The sequence below is a fragment of the Vicia villosa genome, linkage group LG7 (assembly GCF_029867415.1).
Source record: "Vicia villosa cultivar HV-30 ecotype Madison, WI linkage group LG7, Vvil1.0, whole genome shotgun sequence".
In the NCBI taxonomy this organism is placed as follows: Eukaryota; Viridiplantae; Streptophyta; class Magnoliopsida; order Fabales; family Fabaceae; genus Vicia; species Vicia villosa.
In genome coordinates, this window is record NC_081186.1 from 99,175,579 (window position 1) to 99,201,328 (window position 25,750).

At 31.6% G+C, this 25,750-nt stretch overlaps 1 protein-coding gene across 1 annotated transcript; it reads left to right on the forward strand.

Moving 5' to 3' along the window:
* The first annotated feature begins 5,120 nt into the window (after positions 1–5,120).
* Positions 5,121–6,958, forward strand: LOC131617978 (cyclin-U4-1-like). The gene is made up of 2 exons (XM_058889248.1): positions 5,121–5,538; positions 6,577–6,958. The coding sequence occupies exons 1-2, from the start codon at positions 5,213–5,215 to the stop codon at positions 6,851–6,853; spliced, it is 603 nt and encodes a 200-aa protein (XP_058745231.1). The 5' UTR covers positions 5,121–5,212; the 3' UTR covers positions 6,854–6,958.
* The last annotated feature ends 18,792 nt before the right edge of the window (positions 6,959–25,750 follow it).

The following is a 25,750-nucleotide window of genomic DNA, read 5'->3' on the forward strand; positions in this document are numbered from 1 at the left end:
GAGAGCTATGTAGAAATCAACTTGCACAAGTGTGCGCGTATGTAATGTTCAAATCAAAATTGTGTTATACTTTTTAGATACGATTTTGAAATCATAACAAATTACTCCCTTTTGTCCATGTTATAAGAAAAATTTATCCTTTAGATTTATTGAATAATTCATGTTTTTTTTAATAGTCAAATAATATATTACTAAAAACAGCCAAAAGTCCAAAAAACGATACAAAAGAGTCTAAAGAACAAAAAGTATTAGAAGAAAACCAAAAGTACAAATAAGAAAAAAGATAAAAAAAAAAGTATTAGAAGAGAACAAAAAGTACAAACAAGTTGAAAGAGAAACTACAAACAGTTAAGACAACACCAAAAAGGAAACTGGTATCCCCGCAACAAACACACCAACCAACCAGGAATCAATCACCCAGGACCAAACCAAGCTAGAACTCATACACCAAAACACCAAAGCCAAATCAAAACTTCAAAGAAACTACAACAAACCACTGAAAAACCAAAATCCAGACCAATAGTTTCGATCCGCTATTAATTCAGACAAATAATAGGGTTCTAAAGTTAATCGGTGAAGAAGAAAAAGTTCAAATGGAACTTACTAAAAAAATAATCTCCAAGTTAGAAAAATACTCTTATCCTTCACTTCTTCTATATTTGTTGACTTTTTGATTAACAATTTATCATTACGAGCAGACCAAATAGTCTACATCACGGCATGTCAAATCATAATAAATCTACGACTCTAAGTAAATGAATAAAAAAAACTCAAAAACGGACCTAAAATTCCTAGAAATAACTAAAAACACCTTAACCACCTGAAAATTATATATAAGACTAAATACATTACATTGATTATTCAATAAATTTAAAAAAAATAACTTTTTACAATAAGAATCAATCAACCATGGGTTTATATTATCTTTGAGAAAAATATGAAAAATTATTTATAATGAACAATTGAACTAAAATTGTAATACATTAAATTTACATATCGTCTCATTTTTTTCGAAAATTTCTTTGGCCACCTCCCTATGGGGGTCACCCCCAGCGAAAATTCCAAAATACCCCTGCTTCGGAAGTTCATTTCCGAAAGCGTCTTTTTTTGAAAAAATTGACTTATTTCGGAAGTTCATTTCCGAAATACTGCAATTTCTGCAGATTTATCAAAACACTCCCCCTCCCCCAATCATTTACCCTAAATCAAAACAAAAAGTGGCAAAGGCGAAAATTTGTGCAAACAAAATTCCAAAGCTGCATCAAGGCTCCAATCACACTGCTAAACAACATTCAAAAGCCCTCAATCCTAACACTTTGTAAGTTTTGAAATTTTTAGATCTATTATTCAAATGCATGTTATTTAGGGTTTTAATTGCATAAATGATATATGGTTAGGTTGTTAGTAGTATTTAGGTTGTTTAGAAGCATTTTGATTTGGTTTGAAGTTTGGTTTAGGGGTCTGTCATGGAAGTTGCAGAAAACTCCATCGCAGGGGTGTTTCGGAAGTTCATTTCCGAAAACACCTCCATCCTAGTTTTCGGAAATGAACTTCCGAAATGTATCAGAAGTTCAAATTTTTTTGTTTTTTATTTTGTCTATGCATATTAATCGTTTTCAATTGTTTACAGGAACATGTCAGGCAACCAACCAGCACGCAGGACTGCGTCTTCTAAAGAGGGCGCTAAGGGAAGAAAGGGTTCTTCAAAGAAGGAGGTGAAAGAGGTGAAGGAGGTGAAGGAGCTGAAGGAGGTGAAGGAGAAGAAGAAGCTTTTGACTGGTTCTGCTTCTCGTCCCCTGGGGGTCCATGGCTCGGACGTGCAGGCTCAGCCTTCAGGCGTGATCAACGCTGATGGTTCTGATACTGAGTGGGATGAGGATTGGTATAATTATCTTCATTCGGAGGAGTTCGCTCGTCGGGAAGAATAACGTGTTTTTATTTTGTTTGATGTGTATTTTGTAACGCTCGTCGGGCAGAATAACATGTTTTTGTTTTGTTTGACGTGTTTTGTTTTGTTTTGTTCTGATTTCGGATTGTATCGCACAGTGTTTTTGTATTGGATTTATCATGTTAGTTTTTGGAAGTGGTAACCGGGGTCGGAACATATGACGGAGGAGGTGGATGTTCGGAGGAAGAATAACCGGAGGTACGTCCACCGCGAGACAAAGGAGCCAATCAATGTAAGCTATAGTTTATCATTATCATCTGGGGACGTCATTTCTAAAAAATCAAGATTAAAAATAATAAGATTTTTTTCCCAATTTTTTGTAATGACGTCCCCTGATGATAATGATAAACTATAGCTTACATTGATTGGCTCCTTTGTCTCGCGGTGGAGGTACCTCCGGTTCTTCTTCCTCCGGACATCCACCTCCTCCGTCATATGTTCCGGCCCCGGTTACACCTCCTCCGTCATTTGTTACTTACAGTAGTACGTATTTTTATTAAAAGAATAAAAAAACCTTTTGAAATTTGGAAGCCTTTTTTTCTCCCCACCACTCTCTCATCCCCACCTACCCGTGTTCAACAATATGTAACTTTAATTTTATGTAATATTATCGTTGTAATCTTCACCCGATTAAATAAAGCGAATTGTTGTTGTTTTTCATTTTATTCTGTCCAGACATATTTTCGGAAGTTCATTTCCGAATTCTCCAAGGGGGGTGCGTTCGGAGATGAACTTCCGAAACACCACATTTTCTGAAAAGTAACTTTATTTCGGAGATGCATCTCCGAAATCAATATTTTATATTAAAAAAAACACGTTTTCGGAGATACATTTCCGAAAACACCTTTTTTAAGAAAAAAAGTACAGTTTCGGAAATGAACTTCCGAAACAAGGGGTATTGTGGTAAATTCACCAGGGGTGGGCAAGAAGGTTAGGAGGTGGGTGAAGAAAAAACCTTTTTTTCTTGTCCAACATTATTTTTCCAAGCAATCAAATTCGTCTCACTTATGTGATAGCTTTTAACCAAAGACATCTTAACAAATATTTTACTTTTCTTCATCACCAAGCATCCAACTTCGAACCCTAGTTATTTTTTTTTCCAACAATATTGAAAGGAACTAGTGATACCAAATGAGACAACACGTTGACAATGTTTTGTCACAAATCTTTATACTATTTTTGCTTTCCTAGCACGTTAGATTAGATCCACTTAAAGGGTGTCATGTTCCAAAAGCTTCATGTTTCTATATATATTTTCTATTTGCATGTAAAGCCAATACTTACCAATTATTATTCCAACTGTATTATGCATCTTATTGTGGCAAAATACATTGATCATGCTAGCTGTTGTTTCTTTGTACTAAGTTTCTTCAATGTGCAAAAGCATGTTCATCATAGGAAATGCAACATTGTCTCTCTTCAAAGTATCACAAATGTTTAGGTTGGTCACATGTCCTATTAAAGATAAATTCAATTGTGGCTCTATGTAAACCACCACAATGCAGTTAAATGTTCGATTTTAACCGTAATTTATTTTACTGTTTTTTATCTATCGACTTATTTGCACGTCGATCTCTGCGCAACTGTACTAAAGATCTACACCACCGCACTTCAAACCTACATCAACAATTTCGGTTCCCAAAAGGAATAACAAATAAATTTATGTTAGATTTAAGGTGAAATTTGATTAGGGTTTTACACTACTATGTCTATTATATTATTCAAACACTAAAATTGATTTGGGTCACATGAACCAATCTTGTCTTGAAGACAAAGCACTTGTTATGTGTCTCAAGTTTGTTTTTTAAAAGAAGTAAGAACAAAAGAAGGTTACAATGTTGTGGACCAACATAACAAATCCATGTCATGTCACCCACTTGTACTAGAATCAAAACACATGCAAAAGTCCTTCAAATTGTGGGACCCATACACTACACTCACAAATTCCTCACATGTAATCACATGAAGAGTATGAATATCACCACCAATAAGAATACCACTAATTATTTTTCAAGAAAGTCACATTAATTAATCAAACAATAAAGAACAATTCTTCCCTCTTTTACAAATCAAGTTTTGAAATTTAAATCATCATTTCCCAATTCAAATTACACAAAAAGTTTCTTGAAAGGGACCCAATCCACCACTAATATAGCAACTTACAACTCATAGTTTAAATCACAAGGGCCATTTGGATTAAGAAAAGTACCCACCTTTATTAACCCCCTCTATCACTTTTATATATTCTTGTCATACTATTCGATTTAATAATTATGTAGTATATGAATTTCAAAAAGAAAATTATATATATATATATATATATATATATATATATATATATATATATATATATATATATATATATATATATATATATGACTCGCTATAAAAATTAATATTATTAACTTAGACATACTCATGAAAATTAGAATTTAAAATCTTACCATTGTGTTAATGAGTTTATAGTAATTATATTATTATTTCGTCTTCAATCTAAAAATAAATTTTAATATTATCTATAAAATAAATGGGTGATCCACTTATTTTAAATTTTTTTTAATGATATTGCAGATTATTTATTTTTTATTGAATGACAGTGTAAAATACACGGTCAGTGCATATTCATTAAACCCTTATCTATATATTTGTAATTATTTATTATTACATATTTTTATTTATTTGTATCAAATAAACATTAAATAATTATAACTGATATTGTTAGATTTGTCATTATTATTAAGTTTCGTACTTTAGTAGTCACTATTATGTCATTGTGTTTGAATTTCTATCGCTTATTATCCGTTATCAAAAAGGTAAATAAATAAATAATAAATATATAAGTATTAAATATTTACCAATAACATTAAATGATTATCATATATTTACTTTTTTTTCATAGGATTTATATTTGTCATGAGTATATAGATTACCTCTACATATTTATTTTTAAATTAATAATTATTTATTATTATAATCTTTTTATTTATATTAAATTACAAACAACAACATTGAATAATTATCATAAATATAAATCTAATATTTATTATTTCCTTAATTTATCAAAAACTATTTAAAGACATTCCAACTGAAATCTATGATACCACAGCTGGACAATGAATCTTGATCACATCAAATAAATATATTATCAAAAATCAATTTTCCTAAAACCAAATTTATTTAATTTTGAACTATATATAGACCTCTTTCACATGAAAATTTCAAAACTTTTTGAACCAAAAACTCTTTTCTTTCATCACTTCTTCCATGGCAGAGTTAGAGAGTCCAATGATGCCAAAGATGATAACTTTCCTTTCATCACTTCTTGAAAGAGTTGCTGAATCAAATGATGAAACAAAAAACCAACAAAAGATCTCAATCTTTCATGGCTTAACAAGACCCAACATCTCAATTCAAAACTATCTTGAGAGAATTTTCAAGTATGCAAATTGTAGTTCATCATGCTTCATTGTTGCTTATGTCTACCTCGACCGTTTCTCAAAGTCTCAACCTTCTTTGCCTATCAATTCCTTCAATGTTCATCGTTTGTTGATCACTAGTGTCATGGTTGCTGCCAAATTCATGGATGATGTGTAAGTTTCTATTTTCATTTCATCTTGTTTAGAAAATTTTATGTGATCCTTAATTTCTTTTGTTCTTATCAATTTTATGTAGTTTTTATATGTGATTTTTTTTACATTGATGACAATATATATGCTATTGTTCTTATCCTAAATATATTTTATTTATTACTAAATATATATTTTTTTTTTGGAAATAAAATTTATTTGATTCCAAAAATATATATATTGTTCTTACCCTAAAATATATTTTATTTTGGTATAATGTAAATAATTTAAGAGTAGATAATGTGAAAAAAGTTTTGCACTTAAATATGATAAAATTTGGATGACATTGAAAATTGTTTGGATATTTTTGTAATAATTATGGTAATTCTGGAAAATAAGTAAAATATTTATGTTTTTAGTAAGATTTAAAATTGTCTTTTTTTTTTTACAATTTATCTTAATTAAGTTCACCAATCACTTAATTTTTAGACTTCGAAATTATTAAATTCAAAGGAATCTTGTAACAAAAAAAAAAAAAACTTTGAAAAGAATATTACCTTTCTTGTGAATAATATTATGCCCAGGCTGGCTTTCCATTTAACATACAATTAATTTACCCATGTGACTCTGCTGGCTATAACTCACATAACCAACTGTTATTTGTAATATATATATATATATATATATATATATATATATATATATATATATATATATATATATATATATATATATATATATATATATATATATATATATATATATATATATATATATATATATATATATATATATATATATATATATATATATATATATAATTATTTATTTATTGTGATCTATAATTTAATTCAACCGATAACTATCGATATTATTAGGTCAAATTCTATGATCTAGATTTGAACTCATAATTTCCCGGTTTGATGATATGTGTTTTCTGATAGTTATTATCACTTTAATTATGTACAGAAAAAAAATTTAATATTATTTTATACTTTCTATGAAAACTTTTTTGTATTTTGTTGGAACTAATTTTTTTTGTCTATGATTTACAATTCTCAGGTGTTATAATAATGCTTATTATGCAAAAGTTGGAGGAATCAACACAACAGAAATGAATTATCTTGAGTTAGATTTTTTGTTTGGTTTAGGTTTCAATTTAAATGTGACACCAAACACTTTCCAATGCTATTGTGTTCATCTTCAAAGAGAAATGCTGCAAATGCAACCTCTAAATTTTGCAGATTCTTCACTAAGTTTAGCAATATCACTAAAGACACATTTATGCTTCAATGAAGATGAATCTTCCCATCAAAAGCAACAAAAATTAGCTGTTTGATTTATGCATTTTATCAATGCATGTAGACTTGTTGGCTAGTTTTGTAAATGTAGTGAACCTTTCACATATTGCAATTAGATTACTTTTGCTTATGGGTTCCTTCCATACTCTCTTTTTTATCTTGTTCCTTTTGATTGCTTTTAGTTTTATCTTTTTCATTTATGTAGTGTAGAATTTTTTTTAAAAAATAAATAAATATGAGGCAAAACACATATATTAAATGGGAAAATATAAGTATTATTAGGGGTGGCAAATGGGCATGCCCGCCCCGTTTAGGTCTGCCACGCAGAAACCTGCAAAAAAACGGGCTAGGGCGGGCATAGTTCAGGGTGCGGACTTAAAACCTTGGTCCGCCCCGCATTAAAGTGCAGACAAAACGGACATGCCCAACGGACCAGACCTGTTTTGTCACCCCTAAGTAATACTCATTCAAATAATTTCAAACAACCTTAAGTCAGCTTAATTTTTTAAAATAAGGATTGAATTAACAATAGTATTAGGGATAAATACTCTTGTTAAACCAGTTTAGTTGATAGTTATACAGTAAATTAAATGTATAAACGCACTTTTATCTTTATAGGTAAAATTTCAACCGCTACATTATAGTTGATCAATAACTCAATAGCTTAACCAGATCGATGATCGTCTAAATTTTAAAAAATTGATTTAAATCCCGTTTTTTTACTTATTTACAATATGGGTATGTTGTTGTTTATATTTTATTTAAGTTTTTGTAGAAAATATAGAAATGGGTTTAATGAATAGAAACCTTTGGATTCGATAAAGCAATCATACATAGAAGCATTGTATCACTTGAGTAAGATTGTTGAGTTGATACGTAAATTATTGATACTTGTTGTCCAAGTTTAGATTCTAGCTACATTTGCATTGGAATTTAAGAAAAATGAAAAAGACCAAAGTAGCTATTTCGTACATAATAAATAATTGTGTCCACAGACAGTTTGGCATTGCATATATAAAAGAGAAAAGAAATAAAGAATGTACTCTGGTTGAATTGAACTGTATTTTTTTTAGAAAATTTCTTCACCCACCTCCTAACCTTCTTGCCTATCCCTGGTGAATTTACCACACTACCCCTTGTTTCGGAAGTTCATTTCCGAAAAGGTACTTTTTTTGTTAAAAAAAAGGTGTTTTCGGAAATGTATCTCCGAAAACGTGTTTTTTTTAATATAAAATATTGATTTCGGAGATGCATCTCCGAAATAAAGTTACTTTTCAGAAAATGTGGTGTTTTCGGAAGTTCATCTCCGAACGCACCCCTTGGAGGAATTCGGAAATAAACTTCCGAAATATTCCAAGATCAAATTGGTCTTGGAATGTTTCGGATATACACTTCCGAAATAATTAATAATTATTAAAAAAAATTAAAATCAAGGTGAATCAATACAATTAATAGGTATAAAATCAAGGTGAATCAATAAAATGAAGGTGAATCAATAAAATCAAGGTGAATCAAAACATCCTAAAGTATTTGAAAGTTAAAAATTATTTTACTAACTTATATAAATCAAAAACATATTAATTCCATAAGTAAATTTTGAATTATATAGAATTAAATATAAAATTTATTCATTAAATAAAATTAAGACAAAATCTTTTTTTAATTTTTTTAAACTAAATAAAAAATTATCTCATTTTTAATTATGAATCAGAATAGAAATATATAATAATAATTATTAATTTTGTAAGTGAAATATATAAATATATAATATATAAATATATAATAATTAATATATAAATATATAAATATATAATTATTATAAATTAAAACACTCATTTTTTTAATTTTTATAATTAATATATAATAATTATTATATAAATATATAAATATATAATAATTTTTATAAATATATAATAATTATTATAATTGATATATAAATATATAAATTAAAACACTCATTTTTTTAATTTTTTTGTAAATACATAATGATTATTATAAATATATAAATAGATAAATATATAAATAAAAAATTATAACTCATTTTGTAAGTGAAATTATTTTAATTTTTTTAATTAAAATTATTTTAAAATTTAAAATATGAATCAGAATAGAAATATATAATAATTATTATTCATAACTAATAGATTATATCAAAATATATAATTATTATTTATTACTCATAAATTATATCAAATTTATAATATATAAATTAATTCATATCCTAAAATTAATTTTTGAAATTTTTAGATTTTTTTTTCGGAGATGCATCTCCGAATTAATCAAAATTCCAATTTTTGGGATTTTTTCGGAAATGTCTGAAAAAATTTAGAAAAAAAAATATTTCGGAAATACATTTCCGAAGCAGGGGTAAAATGAGATTTTTGCTGGGATGACCCCCATAGGGAGGTGGGTAAAGAAAAAACTTTTTTTTATGTGGTCAATGTTTTTTAATATGAAATTGACAGTTGTATAGTGAACAATGAACATGTGCAATAATGGACAACACGATTGAGTTGTTGGAGTTGAAGTGGCATGAGAGTACTATAAAGATCACATCATTACAACTAAATGATTTGGTTTGAATGGTTATTAATTATGAAGTTTTGGAATTTATGGCTATAGAACAATTGTTTATCAAATTATGTCTTGCTGATGTCTGACTAAGATCTGACAATTTGACGGTTAAAACACAAATAAGGAAACACTAAATTACAGATATTAACAAAAATTAATATGGTATTATTTTGTTAAGAGTTGATATTAATCTTTTCAAATTTGCTCTTTATGAAATATGATTATTATTTCATCAGGGCCGGCCCTGTGCATGTGCAGGAAGTGCTACAGCACAGGGCCCCAAATTTTGGGAGGCCCCAAATTTTTAAAAAGTTCAATTTTTTTTCATATAAATATTAATCGAAATAAATAAAATGTTATAATAAAAATTCAATAAATCAAAAAATGCTATAATAAAAACTCAATACATACAAAAATTGAATAGATTAAAACTCAAAATAATTATAATTAAATATATTATTGATTAATACATAAATGTAACTTTTATGTGTCTTTTTTAATTATTATAATTATATTTATATTTTTAATTTGGGCCATTTTTAAAATTAGAACAGGGTCTCTCCGATGATTGGGCCGGCTCTGTATTTCATATTTCTCATCATTTAAATAATGATATTTTGAGAAAAAAGATGTTATCGATATTTGAAGAGTCTTATAAAAAAGACAATAAATTTTTATAGACAGTCTATTACTTACCATTTGAACTTATTTCCATTAAAAATAAATGTGTTTCTTCAAATGTTAAATATGATTTTAATCATTTTAAATATATTGATTTTGAATTATAATTCCTCTCATCTAGGTCATTCTCAAGGTTTATAACAAAAGGTCTCAGAGCAAGCCTCCAATGGCAAAAATGGTCAACTTTTATTTTGTCAGAAACAGACAATATGATACTTCAACGCATCAATCATTGTGTGATTTAATCACACGACTATGCGCACGTGTCGCACCACACATGAACATTTTAAATTGTTCAAAGTATACGAGGATAAAATTTGTCATTTCAGATATTCAAATGCGTTCTCACTATTATAGTATTTCTTATTCTTTCACGGACTTTGGCATTTGAGTATTAACCTTACATGTTAGTCCCCCTCTCTGCCGCTTTGGAAACTTGCTACACGAATCTAAGATTTCATCTCACTATTTCACCGAACATTCTGGTTCTGTAACGGAACAATGACACCATCTCTGGGAAATGTGTTCTGATTCCTGCAAATTTCCACACTTAGATATCTCTTGACCCAAAGATCCATATCATTGATCCTCTATCTTGAAGTTCAACTTCCTCCTCAAACAAATTTATCATCAAATTCTTCAAGTATAGGAACGTCCAAAGTCATTAGATCTTCCCCTCAATGGCAAGATACAACTAAAACTCTGCTTCCTCCTCCTCATTCGATGAAAGATTATCCAATCCTGGTGGCATCTCCATCTAATCGTACGTAACAAGAGCCAAAAAAGGAACATTCTAGGCTCTCTTATTTTACAGATCTACACAACAAATTCACCAAGAAGAACTTCTCCACTACCTATTGTATCTGGACAGGAAATGATCTTACGCTTAAACCTATTACAAGTAAATCTTCGAGTACATTGAGATACCAACTTGCTGAACAACATTTGTAATTTAATGCACGAGCAGAACTCATAATTCTTGGTAGAGAAACTATTCCGAATGGAAGAGAGCCTGCAACATGTCTGCCATATGACAAATTTGTGCAGGACACGGTCTTCCGAGGCGATCAAGTCATTGTACATGAGCGGGACTTGAGGTCACCGAATCATGTTCGAAATTGAAGATATAGAGCTCCCCCACTCCATTCTAAAGGGGGTAGCGAGAATAATACTCTCCTACTGAGGTTTTCCACACTCGTCATTCGTCAACACGTCCTCCCTTGAAGAAGAGAAATATGTGATAAAGACGCTTCAGTATCAGAGTGAAAAAAGAAACTTATTGTTTGTCCACATCCTTGACAACATGGTCCCAAGGTTTTTGGAGTAGCCTTCAAAGTTGTAGAGCTATGGCAGAATTAAGGATCCAGACAAACATGTTAAGCATGTAAACATAAGGATAGATTACTATCATTCTCAAGGGGCAGTGATGTGCAAGCTCTTCGCGTAAACCCATGTTGAATTCTCGATGATGTGGTTTCAAGACCCTCCCGTATGGGAGCATAGACTCAATGAAGGATATTTGTGACTCCTTCACCACCTTGTTTACTATCCAAAAGCCTAAACTCAAAACTATGGTCATTCTCTGCAGGGTCATATTGAATAAAGGAAACCTTGCGGAAGTACATTAACTATTCCACAAAAGTGTCAGTAGTAGTGAGAGCATAAATGATGGGCTGAAGTGTTGGATGTTTAAAAAGGGACTAAAACAGGATTTCATGTTCTAAGAAAACTAGGATTTGCTTAATATGGCGCCATCTATCAATCCTAAAAAAGCATTTTTCATCAAAGAAGGACGAAAAGGTCGGTATTAGGGAATTGCATACATAGAAGGACATCCAAAATAGATAACAATCATCATAGAGAAGGTGGAGATTACGCTGAGTACAACGAATAAAACAAATAAGTGGTGGCATAGACCGTGTGGTTACGTTATTTGTTAATTACTTTTAATTTCTTGTTAATAAAAGGATACCTAAACCACCCTATCTCGATTATCTGTTAATTCCTTTTAATTTCTTATTATTAAGAAGAAAGATATCACATGTATTCCTTTATTCGAATATGGAAATGAAAGAGAAAGTATCAATAAACTATCTCTCCTTTTTGTCATGAAAGGTAAAGGCGAACTAGGGCTACATCCAGAAGGATTAGAGCCCCTCACGTACAAACGCTAAAGCAATAGGCTAGGCCAACCAAAACACCAGCACACAAGTACGACATACATACTGAAAGCTTGTAAATAAAGGGCCTACCTCTCTTGGTAGCTAGCCTCTCTTGAGGTAGTGGTAGGTCTGTCAATACGTCAAATAGAGTCATCCAATAAGCTCGCGAACACGAGTCTCATGGGACATGATTCTAACTCTATCAAATAAAGGTATGAGTTAAATAAAGCAAATAAATAAAATACACTTATACATTGCAAGTTAAGATTTATATAAGCCAGACTCCGGATATTCAACCTCATAGAAGAACACTACTTCTTATCTGAAGGGACCACTTAGTCGTTGACAACCAGTAGTCGAGATGGACCTGAGTTCAAGAAATGGGCCGATTTAGCAGAAATGTTCAACATGTTGAATAGAATTTTCAAAAGCATCCTTGGACACAGAGAAACCTTCTTGTAATATTTAGAAAATCTTTCCAAAAAGAAAGATTTTCTTCACGCATATTTGTAAAGACAACCTTAGGTCTTCTGATGATAGTCTCGAGATTCCTTTAAATCCTTCTCCAAAACCTCATCCATTTGTAAGCAGTTTCCAACCACTAATTCACCTCAGTTAGAGCTTCGTCCTTGTCAACTAAAACTTGAATTTGCCATTATACCTTCTCAGACAAAGAGCCAGAACACCCCAGAGGCTCCAAATGAGTCGTGATAGTGAGGAAGGAATTGGAAACTTCATGAACCTCCTCTAAGAACCTATCCCTCTCAAGGGTAAAAATGTCAACCTTCTTCTTTCACATCTCCCTCTCCCTGCAAAAGTGGTCAGGCAAAAAAACTTTCTCTTGGCCAACAACGCCAAAATATAAAATAGAAGATGCCTGACAAACATGATAAGCTATTTCAGCTAATTCAGTCTGATAAGACTCATCGGGAAGTCCAAAAAAGTAAGAACATTTCTCATATGAAGTTGACAAGCGGAACTCATGAGTCATCCTTAGACCCAGGTAGGCCATAAAAATAGAATTGGCTTCCACTTAAGGAAATGACCTCTCCCCTACAAACTTAGAGTGTCATAGATGTTTGGAAGGAGGACCCTCGTCGCATATTTCTAAGGACTCGAGGATAAAAGATTATCTATCTTCCCTTTCTTGATTTAGAGAAGAAGGATTCTTATTCGCAAAGCATTAGAGGTAGAAGTTGAATCCATATTCTTGTCCCCCAGGGAACCACCTAGGCAACTTGCTCGAGTCCAAGAATAAGAAGCTCCACCAACAGAAGGTGTTATCGGGATTCTGACCAAGGCGGTAGCGGCTCGAGCCTCTTTCTTCCATTGTCACATGGCATCTTCACTCTTCATCATATCTACATAAAAAAGTTGAGACATAATGGAAAGAGCTAGTAAAGGAAAAAGGGAATTACAAAGTCTGGAAGTCGAGTACCAAAATACTTCATCCTCTCTTCCTTAGACATGCATCTAAGATCCAACGAGTTTGGACGCATCTCCTAAGTTCTTGAGAAGTTCTTGAGAAAAAGGCAGTAGCAAACCATTTAAGTATCACTCTTCTTGAGACAAATCCTTGTTCTTCTAACAACACAAACCAACCCCGATAAAGAAATGACCCTGAGTCCAATACTTTCGAAAGATGTGTGTGTAGGAAGAAGAAGTCTTTAAATCCAAGTGAAAGGGGTCACACAAAAAATGATCTTTGAAAATTTTTACACTATTAGAATAAGGCTCAAAATGTTAAGTATATTACCGCAGGGAAATGATGTCAGAGCCATCCACGAATTTAGAACCACTCACTACCGCAAAAAGGTGAAAAAACAAGGTTAACATTGGTGTACTGCCTATATACTCGCGCCAATGTTGAAAAACCTTTAAAAAAAGCTCGGCTTACCCGATGGGATTGTGAAGGAGCAACAAACAAATTATTTAATAAACTATCTCAAACCCGTTGAGAAGAAGCCAATAATTGTTTAAAGAGAATATACATTTGTGAAATGAGATAGCACATCCGTTGTATGGACCAAATACATGAGAAAAAGAAACACCTTCGAAGATGAAGGACACAGTACCCGAAATGTTTGAGCTTACCCAAACACTAGAAAATGTCTTAAAGAGCCTTCTTAGTAGACGTAGAAGAAATGCTCATGATTGAAAGGTTAAATACCGAACGTAACAAAGTATTAACTTAGGGAATGAGTCCTAATTAAGTCACAAAGAAACCCTAAAAATAGGCATGGCAAATAAATCTAACCCTGCCCGGACCCGATCGCCCTCGCTCCGAACTTAAGAGGGAAAATCCAATTTTATTAAGGGCGGGGCGGATGCGGAGTAAATTTGATTTTTAATTACAAGGGCAGAAGATGTTTGTACCCCATTACCAATCTCCGTCTCACCCATGCATATTAAATTTAATTTATCACCTCAGATCATTATCTCTTTGCGATATATATATATATATATATATATATATATATATATATATATATATATATATATATATATATATATATATATATATATATATATATATATATATATATATATATATATATATATATATATATATATATATATATATATATATATATATATATATATATATATGGATGTGTTGATGTGCATAAGGTATATCCTTATGCACGGTGCATAAATACTCAAATATTGTTTATATTACTCAAAGTATTATATTTATTACTCAAAATAATATATAGATTACTCAAAATAATATAAATATTACTCAAAACAATGAATATATTACTCAAAATAGTTAAAATTTGATATTACTCGGAATAGTGTACTCATTACTCACAATTAATAATTACTCATAATTAATAGATGTGTATAAATAATGCATATATATATATATATATATATATATATATATATATATATATATATGGATTATGATATTATTACTCGTTTCTAACTAAAATGTTACTCAGAACTAGGGGTGATCGTATCCGAACCAATCCAAAAGCAAAACCGCAAATCGAACCAATCCAAACCGAAACCGCAAAAAACCGCGTTTGGTTTGGATGATTTTGGATGGTTTTTGGACTGAACCGCACGGTTTGGTTTGGTTTGCGGTTTTTATTTCACGAAACCGAACGGAACCGAACCAAACCGCATATTTAACTTAAGTTTTAAATTTTTATAATTAATTTATTATCTTTCCAAATTCAATTGCACACAGCCACATCTAACGTTTTGAATTTTAATAATTAATTTATTAATTTAAGTTTTGGCATAATCCACTTAGTTTTTTAATTATATATATATATATATATATATATATATATATATATATATATATATATATATATATATATATATATATATATATATATATATATATATATATATATATATATAATTCTCTACTGTCTAATATATGTATTTCATTTATAATGTATTTTTAGTTTTCTACTGTTCTTGTAATATAATTTCTTTTGTATGGTATAATATCATATATTATATTGACATTGAATTACTTTCTTTTTTCTTTTTATTTCAGTACATTTTTATTTTATAGTGTAAACCGCAGTCAACCGAACCGATCCTGACCGCATTGGTTTGGTTTGGTTTGGTTTGGATGACTTTTTAAAAATCAACCGAACCAAACCGAACCGCATGCATTTTTATCTCGCGGTTAGGATGGCTTTTATGCTCAAAACCGAACCAAACCGCACCGCGAACACCCCTACTCAGAACAATTTAAATATTACTCGTACGATACTTAAGTTATCAAAACTTTCTCCACATCTAGACATTAATTCTTCTCAATCTAATGGTTCAAATTAATGACTATTATTTTCTTTTTCCACATTTAATTACTTATCATTTTTAGCCATTAGATTGAGAAGAATTAATTGTCAAAATGTGGGGTAAGTCTTTGAGTAATAATATTCCTCCTCATATATATATATATATATATATATATATATATATATATATATATATATATATATATATATATATATATATATATATATATATATATATATATATATATATATATATATATATATATATTACCCAAACTAAGTCAAACCAATCACCGTTAGATGTAAATTAAAATTGATGATTTTTTTTTTAGAGGAAAAGGCAATTACTTCATTTCATTAATAATAAGAGAATGTATACATGTTGGTACATCATTGAAAACCTGAAAACTAGCGAAAGATGTAGCCGCCCTAGCCAAGACATGAGCAACTTCATTTGCTTGTCTCCTAATGAACTTAACATGAGAGTTCCTAAATGACAATGCTAGAGACCGTTTGCACTCGAGAGTAATAGCACCACAATCCGTATTATTAGGATGAGATCTATACACATTATCCACAACACTTTTAGCATCCAACTCAAAATCCACATTATCATAACCAAGTGAATGAACCCATTTAATAGCTGATAGCAACCCCATTGCTTCTCCCACAGCAACTTCAGTGACAGGAGAGAACCATTCTGTCCTGGCTGCTACAAAAAGGCCTTTATCGTCCCTAATGCAAGCACCGATGCCCACTTTATTATTAGAAAAAGAAGCATCAACGTTGCATTTGATACGATCAGCCGACGGTTTGCTCCAAGTAAGATCAACGGAGGGGCGGATATGGGAATTATAAGAAGAACTGGGTTGCTGCGCGTTTCTCCACCCGAGTAATAAGTGCATGGCTCGATTACAAATATCATCTTTAGTATCTTCTATATGGTTCCATACCAGATTATTTCTACATTTCCATAGACTCCAAAGAATAGTAGAAAAAGTGGCTTGATCCTTTATGTTAGCAACCTGTAAAAAGGAGAATACAATCGAAGCAACAGATACCTGTGAAATATGGGAGTGATGTAACTTCGGCCATAAACCCACATTTTCCCAGCATTCAACGCTTTTAGGACAATGGAAGAATAGATGATGGTTAGATTCTTCTGCGATCCCACAGATACCACAGGTAGTCGGGCAATCAATACCTTTGTCATGAAGACGCCCTCTGGTAGGGATAGAGTTTCTGCACAACCGCCATAAAAAAATTTTTACTCTTGGCGGAATTTTTAAGTTCCAAATCAAATTCCAATTACCTTCAGCTCTGAGATGAGAAGTGTCAATAACATCATTAACACAATAGCGGTACGCACTTCTCACGGAGTAATTACCGTTACCATCAAACTTCCATATGAGATTATCCGAATGGACAGCTTCAGATAACGGTGTTTTGAGAACTTTATCTGCGGCGTCTCTCCCAACTAAAGGAAGAATCAAATCAGGGAGCCAAGATTTGGAATACGGACTCATTAAGTCCGCCACTTTCAGCCTGGATATCTCCGGATTATTCGGCCACGGATTACATAAGGAGGTGCCATCATGTAACCAATTATGCCCCCAAGCAGGAATATTTTCTCCCGTCCCAATACTCCATTTACACCCTCCTCTAACCACAAATTTGGAACTCCATATGCTCCTCCAAACATAGCTAGGGTTATGACCAATACTAGAATCCATAAAATTGCTGTGGGGAAAATATCTTGCTTTGAACAGTCTAGTAACAAGGTTGTCGGGTTTTGTCATAAGGTTCCAAGCTTGTTTACCTAGCATAGCATAGTTGAAAGCGCTGAGGTTTTTGAAACCCATACCTCCATCACTTTTAGTCATCGATAATTTATCCCAAGATAACCAGTTCAAACCTTTACCTCTAATCCGATTATGACCCCACCAGAAAGAATTCATCATCTTCTCTATCTCATCATTTAACGCTGCCGGTAAAAGAAATATGCTCATGATGTACGAAGGGATAGCCTGTAAAACAGATTTGATAAGTGTTTCTCTACCTGCTTGGGAGAGACTTCTGCTGCTCCAGGTATTGATCTTTTTCCAAACTCTGTCTTTTATGAACTTGAAAGTTGCTTTCCTACTTCTTCCGATCATGGATGGAACACCAAGATACTTACCCGTCCCTAGCACTTGTTGAACCCCTAAAGAATCAGCCAGCATGTTTTTGACATCCGTAGGAACATTTCTGCTACAGAAAAGTTCAGATTTTTGCAAGTTGATAGATTGACCTGAAGCCTCTTCGTAAGTGATTAGGATATTTTTAATCTCGTCCGCTTCTTTCTGGACAGCTTTGAAGAACAAAAAACAATCATCTGCAAAAAGTAAATGAGATATAGTTGGGGCATTTTTACATATTTTTGAACCATGAATATCTCCTCTAGCTTCAGCCTTCTTAATCAGAGCAGTAAGACCTTCAGAACAAATGATGAAAAGGTACGGGGATAGGGGGTCTCCTTGTCTCAAGCCTCTGCCCGGTATAATTGGACCAACCTTATTGCCATTCAAGTTCACAGAGTAATCAACTGTTTTCACACATAACATAATCCACTTAACCCATCTTTGGCTGAATCCCATAGTAACAAGAACCTCCCTTAAGTAATTCCAATCAATTCTATCATAAGCTTTACTGATGTCAAGTTTTAAGGCAGTGTCACCCACTTTACCCTTCGTTTTTGCCTTCATGTGATGCACCACTTCAATTGCCGCCATAGCATTATCTAGGATGGATCTCCCAGGAACAAAAGCTGACTGGTTTTTAGAAATGCATTTATGTAATACTCTTTTCAGCCGGTTGGCGAGGACTTTTGCAATAATTTTGTACACCACATTACAAAGCGCTATCGGTCTCCAATCTCTAAGCGAGGTTTGCACATCCCCTTTAGGAATAAGAGTAACATTAGTCATGTTGAGACTTTTAGGGAAGGCACCAATATCTAACCACGACACACTTGCAGTAAGGATATCGGTCCCACAAATATCCCAAAAGTGTTGGTAGAAACCTGGGTTATATTTATTTAAGAGAAGCTCTCCTCCTTAACTAGGATTACAAGCAAAAAGAGTGACTTTTACGGCACAATATAACCAAAGGTATTTTATAGTTTTAATCTATCCTAATGCTATTCGCTTTTTCTTTTAATTTCTCATCGTTCTAGAAATCTATACTCAAATGTATGCATGTCATTAATAATATAGTAAACATTTTTATAGGGTTGCTAATAAAAACATGGAGATAGTGATACAAGTTAAATCAGCAAGGTAATTTTTAGGGTTTATACTTTATTGGATTTTAAATAATTTTTAGGGTTTTTACATGTTTACGTGTGTACTTAATTTCTTCAACACATGAATATATAGGCACAACAACGAACCAAAATTGGCGCAAACACTTACGATCTCATTGGTGTTATGCTTGATATTGATCATCTTCCCGGCACTATATAAATCACGCGATGATCTCGACATGAATGATGTGCTTCTGTTGATCCTACCTCCAGTTTTTGCTTTTGTGGGGGCATGGTTTATCATGGTGGTATTACAGTCCTTGAACAAGATTGTTTTCTATGTCACAAGTGTAATAACAGTTATACAAGTGAAACTTGGTCCGTGGAACGTTTCGAAATTTATTTTGATCGGTTGGGCATTATTGATTTTCCTCCTTCTACTTAACGGGCCAGTGATCTTTTGTAATATAGTATTTTCAAGAAAAATGCAGAGATGGTTAGCACTTTTTTGGATCTTATACCTAGTTTGCTTGCTTAAATGCATGGAGTACATTAATTAAGCCTTCATAGTTTTATTTCCTTCTCTTTTATGAACTAGTTTTGAAATTTGGAGAACATTGGTTAATTAATAAGAGAAATGATATATTTACACTCATTTTTACATTGACACCGTATTTATATACTATACATTCTACTTTTTCTTATATTTTATTATTTTTACATGCTTTGAAACTTGTGCCATACCAAAATGAAGCACTAATGTTACGGTGTATGCAATACGGTATCGTAAATTAAGTGTAAATATTGCTGAATTAATAATGTAGTGTTTTGTGTCATTGTTAGTACAGCTTTCCTATTTTGACACCAGTTTTTGCCTACACCTTATCCTATTCCCTAAAGTTAGTATATTCTATGTATTTACCATTTTTTCCACATGCACAGTATTCACCGTTCATAAATACCGTGAACATTGATATGAACAATGAACAATAATATGAATAGTAACATAAACAGTGCATGAAAAATGGTAACACCAAATTAATTAATTAAGTATAAAAAATTGGTTAATAGTATAGTTTATAGTTTGGTTAATAAATGTTCAGATATTAAAAATAATTTTTTAGTAGTAAAAGTTGGTTAATGAATTGTAAAATGTTGGTTAATGAAGGGATGAAGTTGGTTAATAAACGTCCAAATATTAAAAATGATTTTTAGTAGTAAACGATCAGATAGTAGTAAACCAAATTTGGTAAATGAAGTGTAAAATGTTAGGCCACATTTTTGGAGAAGGGAAAGAAGTTCCAGAAGTTGCATACAATAGACCACGTTTTTGGAGAAGGTAAAGAAATTCCAAAAAATGCAATTGATAGACCACGTATTTGGAGAAGGAAAGAAATTTCATAAATTACATATGATAGACCATGTTTTTGTAAAAAAGAAAATAAATTCTAGAAATGGCATATGATAAACCACGTTTTTGGTGATGGGATGGAATTTCCATAAATTGCATATGATAGACCAATTTTTGAAGAAGGGAAAGAAATTCTATAATTACATATGAAAGACCACATTTTTTGTAGAAGGGAAAAAAGTTCTAGAAATCACATATGATAGACCATGTTTTTTGATAAGAGAAATAAATTATAGAAATTGCATATGATACACCACGTTTTTTGGGACGGGAAAAAAATTCCAAAAATTGCATATGATAGACCACGTTTTTTAAGACGGGAAAGAAATTCCAGAAATTGCATACGACAAACCACGTGTTTGGTGAAGGGAAAGAAATTATATAAATGGCATATGATGAACCACATTTTGGAGATGGGAATGAAATTCTAGAAACTGCATATGATAGACCAACGTTTTGGAGAATTGATATAAATTCAAGAAATTGCATACGATATACAAAGTTTTGGGAGAAGGGAAAGAAATTCAAGAAATGACATAAGATAGACCACATTTTTGGAGATGGATAAGAAATTCTAGAAATTGCTTATGATAGACCACATTTTTGGAGAAGGGAAAGAAATTCCAAAAACTGCATATGATTGACAATGTTTTTGGAGAAGGGAAAAAATTCCAGAAATTGCATATGATAGACCATGTTTTTGGAGAATGGAAAGAAAATCCAGAAATTGAATATAATAGACCATGTTTTTTGGAGAAGGGAAAGAAATTCCGGAAATTGCATATGATAGACCACAATTTTAGAGAAGGAATAGAAATTCTAGAAATTGCACATGATACACCACACTTTTGGAAACAGGATATAAACTCCATAAATTGCATACGGTAAACCACGTTTTTAGATATGGGAAAGAAGTTCCAGAAATTGCATAAGATAAACCACATTTTTGGAGAAAGGGAAGAAATTTTGGAAATTGCATATGATAGATCAACATTTTGGAGAACGGGAAGATATTTGCATACGATAGATCTAGTTTCTGGAGAAGGGAAAAATTCAAGAAATGACATATGATAGACTACGTTTTTGGATATGGGAATGAAATTCTATAAATTGCATATGACAATCTACGTTTTTGCAGAAGGGGAAGAAATTTCTGAAATTGCATATGATAGACAACGTTTTGGTAGAAGGGAAAGAAATTCAAGAAATTGCATATGATAGACAACGTTTTTGGAAAAGGTAAATACATTTAAAACACTGCATATGATAGACTACGTTTTTGGAGAAGGGAAAGAAATTCCAAAAGTTTTATACGATAGACCAATTATTTGGTGAAGGGAAAAAAGTTCCAGAAATTGCATATGATAGTCCATGTTTTTGAAGAAGGGAAAGAAACTCCATAAATTGCATATGAGAGACCACATTTTTGGAGAAGGCAAAGAAATTTCATAAATTGCTTATGATAGACCATATTTTTGGAGAAGATAAAGAAATTCCAGAAACTACATACGATAGACCACATTTTTGGAGAAGGGAAAGAAGTCCAAAAGTTGCATATAATAGACCACGTTTTTGGAGAAGGTAAAGAAGTTCCAGAAACTAGAAATGATAGATCAAGTTTTTGGAGAAGGAAAGAAATTCCATGAATTGCATATGATAGACCACGTTTTTGTAAAAAGGAAAAGAAATTCTAGAATGGCATATGATAAATCGCGTTTTTGTTGATGGAAAGAAATTTTAAAAATTGCATATGATACACCATATTTTTAGAGAAGGGAAAGAAATTCCAGTAATTGCATATGATTGACCATGTTTTTGGAGAAGGGAAAGAAGTTCCAAAAATTACATATGATAGACCACGAATTTGGAGAATGGAAAGAAAATCCAGAAATTGAATATAATAGACCATGTTTTTGGAGAAGGGAAAGAAATTCCGAAAATTGCATATGATAGACCACGATTTAAGAGAAGTAAAAGAAATTTTAGAAATTGCATATGATAAACCACGTTTTTAGAGTCGGAAAAGAAATTCTAGTAATTGCATGTGATAGATCACGTGTTTGGAGACGAGAAAGAAATTCTATAAATTGTATATTAGACCAAGTTTTTGTAGAGGGGAAAGAAATTCCATAAATTGCATAAGATAAACCACGTTTTTGGAGAAGGGAAGCAAATTTCGAAAACTTCATATGATTGACCAACGTTTTGGAGAAGGGAAAGAAATTCCATAAATTACATATGATACATCACAATTTTGTAGAAGGAAAAAAAGTTTTAGAAATCGCATATGATAGACCATGTTTTTGGAGAAGAGAAATAAATATTAGAAATTGCATATGATACACCACGCTTTTGGAGACGGGAAAGAAATTCCAAAAATTGCATGTGATAGACCACGTTTTTGAAGACGTGAAAGAAATTCCAAAAATTGCATATGACAGACCACGTGTTTGGAGAAGGGAAATAAATTTTAGAAATGACATATGACAAACCACATTTTGGATATGGGAAAGAAATTCTAGAAATTGCATATGATAGACCGACGTTCTGGAGAAGGGAAAGAAAATCAAGAAATTGCTTACGATAGACAAAGTTTTTGGAGAAGGGAAAGAAATTCTAGAAAAGGCATATGATAGACCACGTTTTTGGAGATGGGAAAGAAATTCTAGAAATTACATATGATAGACCACATTTTTGGAGAAGGGAAAGAAATTCCAGAAATTGCATAGATAGACCACGTTTTTGGAGAATGGATAGAAAATCCAGAAATTGAGTATAATGGACTACGTTTTTGGAGAAATGAAAGAAATTTCAGAAATTGCATACGATAGACCACAATTTTAGAGAAGGAAAAAAATTCTAGAAATTTCCTACGATACACCACGCTTTTGGAGACGAGAAAGAAATTCCAAAAATTGCATATGATAAACCATGTTTTTAAAGATGGGAAAGAAGTTCCAGAAATTGCATATGATAGGCCACGTTTATTTAGAAAGGGAAGAAATTCCGGAAATTGCATATGATAGACCAACATTTTGGAGAACGAAAAGATATTCCAGAACTTGCAAAAGATAGACCTAATTTTTAAAAAAGGGAAAAAATTCAAGAAATGACATATGATAGACCATATTTTTTTAGATGCGAAAGAAATTCTATAAATTGCATAAGATAAACTACGTTTTTGGAGAAGGGAAAGAAATTCCTGAAATTGCATATGATTGACCATGTTTCTATAGAAAGGGAAAAAATTCAAGAAATTGCATATGATAGACAATATTTTTGGAAAAAGTAAAGAAATTCCAGAAACTGCATATGATAGATTACGTTTTTGGAAAAGAAAAGAAATTCCATAAGTTGTATACGATAGACCATATATTTGGTGAAGGGAAAGAAGTTCCATAAATTGCATATGATAATCCATGATTTTGGAGAAGGGAAATAAACTTCCATTAATTGCATATGATAGACCACGTTTTTGGAGAAGGCAAAGATATTCCATAAATTGCATATGAGAGACAACATTTTTGGAGAAGGGAAAGAAATTCCAGAAACTATATATGATAGACCGCATTTTTCGAGAAGGGAAAGAAGTTCCAAAAGTTGCATATAATAGACCACGTTTTTGGAGAAGGTAAAGAAGTTCCTGAAACTGCAAAAGATAGACCTCGTTTTCGGAGAAGGAAAGAAATTCCATAAATTGCATATGATAAATCACGTTTTCGTAAAAGGAAAAAAAAATCTAGAAATGGCATATGATAAACCATGTTTTTGGTGATGGGAAAGAATTTCTAAAAATTGCATATGATAGACTACGTTTTTGGAGAAGGCAAAGAAATTCTAGAAATTTCAAATGATTGTCTATGTTTTTGGAGAAAGGGAAAAAAATTCCAGAAATTACTTATGATAGACCACGAATTTGGAGAATGGAATGAAAATCCAAAAATTGAATATAATAGACCAAGTTTTTGGAGAAGGGAAAGAAATTACGGAAATTGCATATGATAGACCATGATTTTAAAGAAGGGAAATAAACTCTAGAAATTGCATATGATACACCGCGCTTTTGGAGACGGGAAAGAAATTCCAGAAATTGCATAGGATAGATCACGTGTTTGGAGACGAGAAAGAAATTCTAGAAATTGTATATGATAGACCAAGTTTTTGTAGAAGGGAAAGAAATTCCATAAATTGCATAAGATGGAACACGTTTTTGGAGAAGGGGAGGAAATTCGAAAAAAATTGGATATGATAGACCAATTTTCGAAGAAGGGGAAGAAATTCCATAAATTACATATGATAGACCATCTTTTTGGAGAAGGGAAAGAAGTTCCAGAAGTTGCATAAAATAGACCATTTTTTTAGAGAAGGGAAATAAATTCCAGAAACCACAAATGATAGACCATGTTTTTGGAGAAGAAAAGAAATTCCATAAATTGCATATGATAGACCATGTTTTTGAAAAAGGGAAAAGAAATTCTAGAAATGGCATATGATTGGGAATGGGAAAGAAATTCTAAAAATTGCATATGATAGACCACGTTTTTGGAGAAGGGAAAGAAATTCCAAATATAACGTATGATAGACAATGTTTTTGGAAAAGGGAAAAAAATTCCAGAAATTACATATGATAGACCATGTTTTTGGAGAATGGAAAGAAAATTTAAAATTGAATATAATAGACCATGTTTTTAAAGAAGTGAAAGAAATTCCGGAAATTGCATATGATAGACCATGATTTTAGAGAAGGGAAAGAAATTCTAGAAACTGCATATGATACACCGCGATTTTGGAGACGGGAAAGAAATTCCATAAATTGCATATGATAAACCACGTTTTTAGAGATGGGAAAGAAGTTCCAGAAATTGCATATGATAGACCATGTTTTTTGAGAAGAGAAAGGAAAATATAGAAATGACATATGATAGACCAAGTTTTTGGAGATAGGAAAGAAATTCTAGAAATTGCATATGATAAACAATGTTTTTGGAGAAGGAAAATAAATTCTAGAAACTGCGTATGATAAACCACGTTTTTTGAGAAGAGAAAGAAGTTCC

Bases quoted from the DNA above. Each gene is read 5' to 3' on its own strand.
- LOC131617978 (XM_058889248.1), top strand. From the start codon at position 5,213: ATGGCAGAGTTAGAGAGTCCAATGATGCCAAAGATGATAACTTTCCTT. The intron at 5,539-6,576 runs GTAAGTTTCTAT...TACAATTCTCAG, and splicing joins GCCAAATTCATGGATGATGT to GTGTTATAATAATGCTTATT.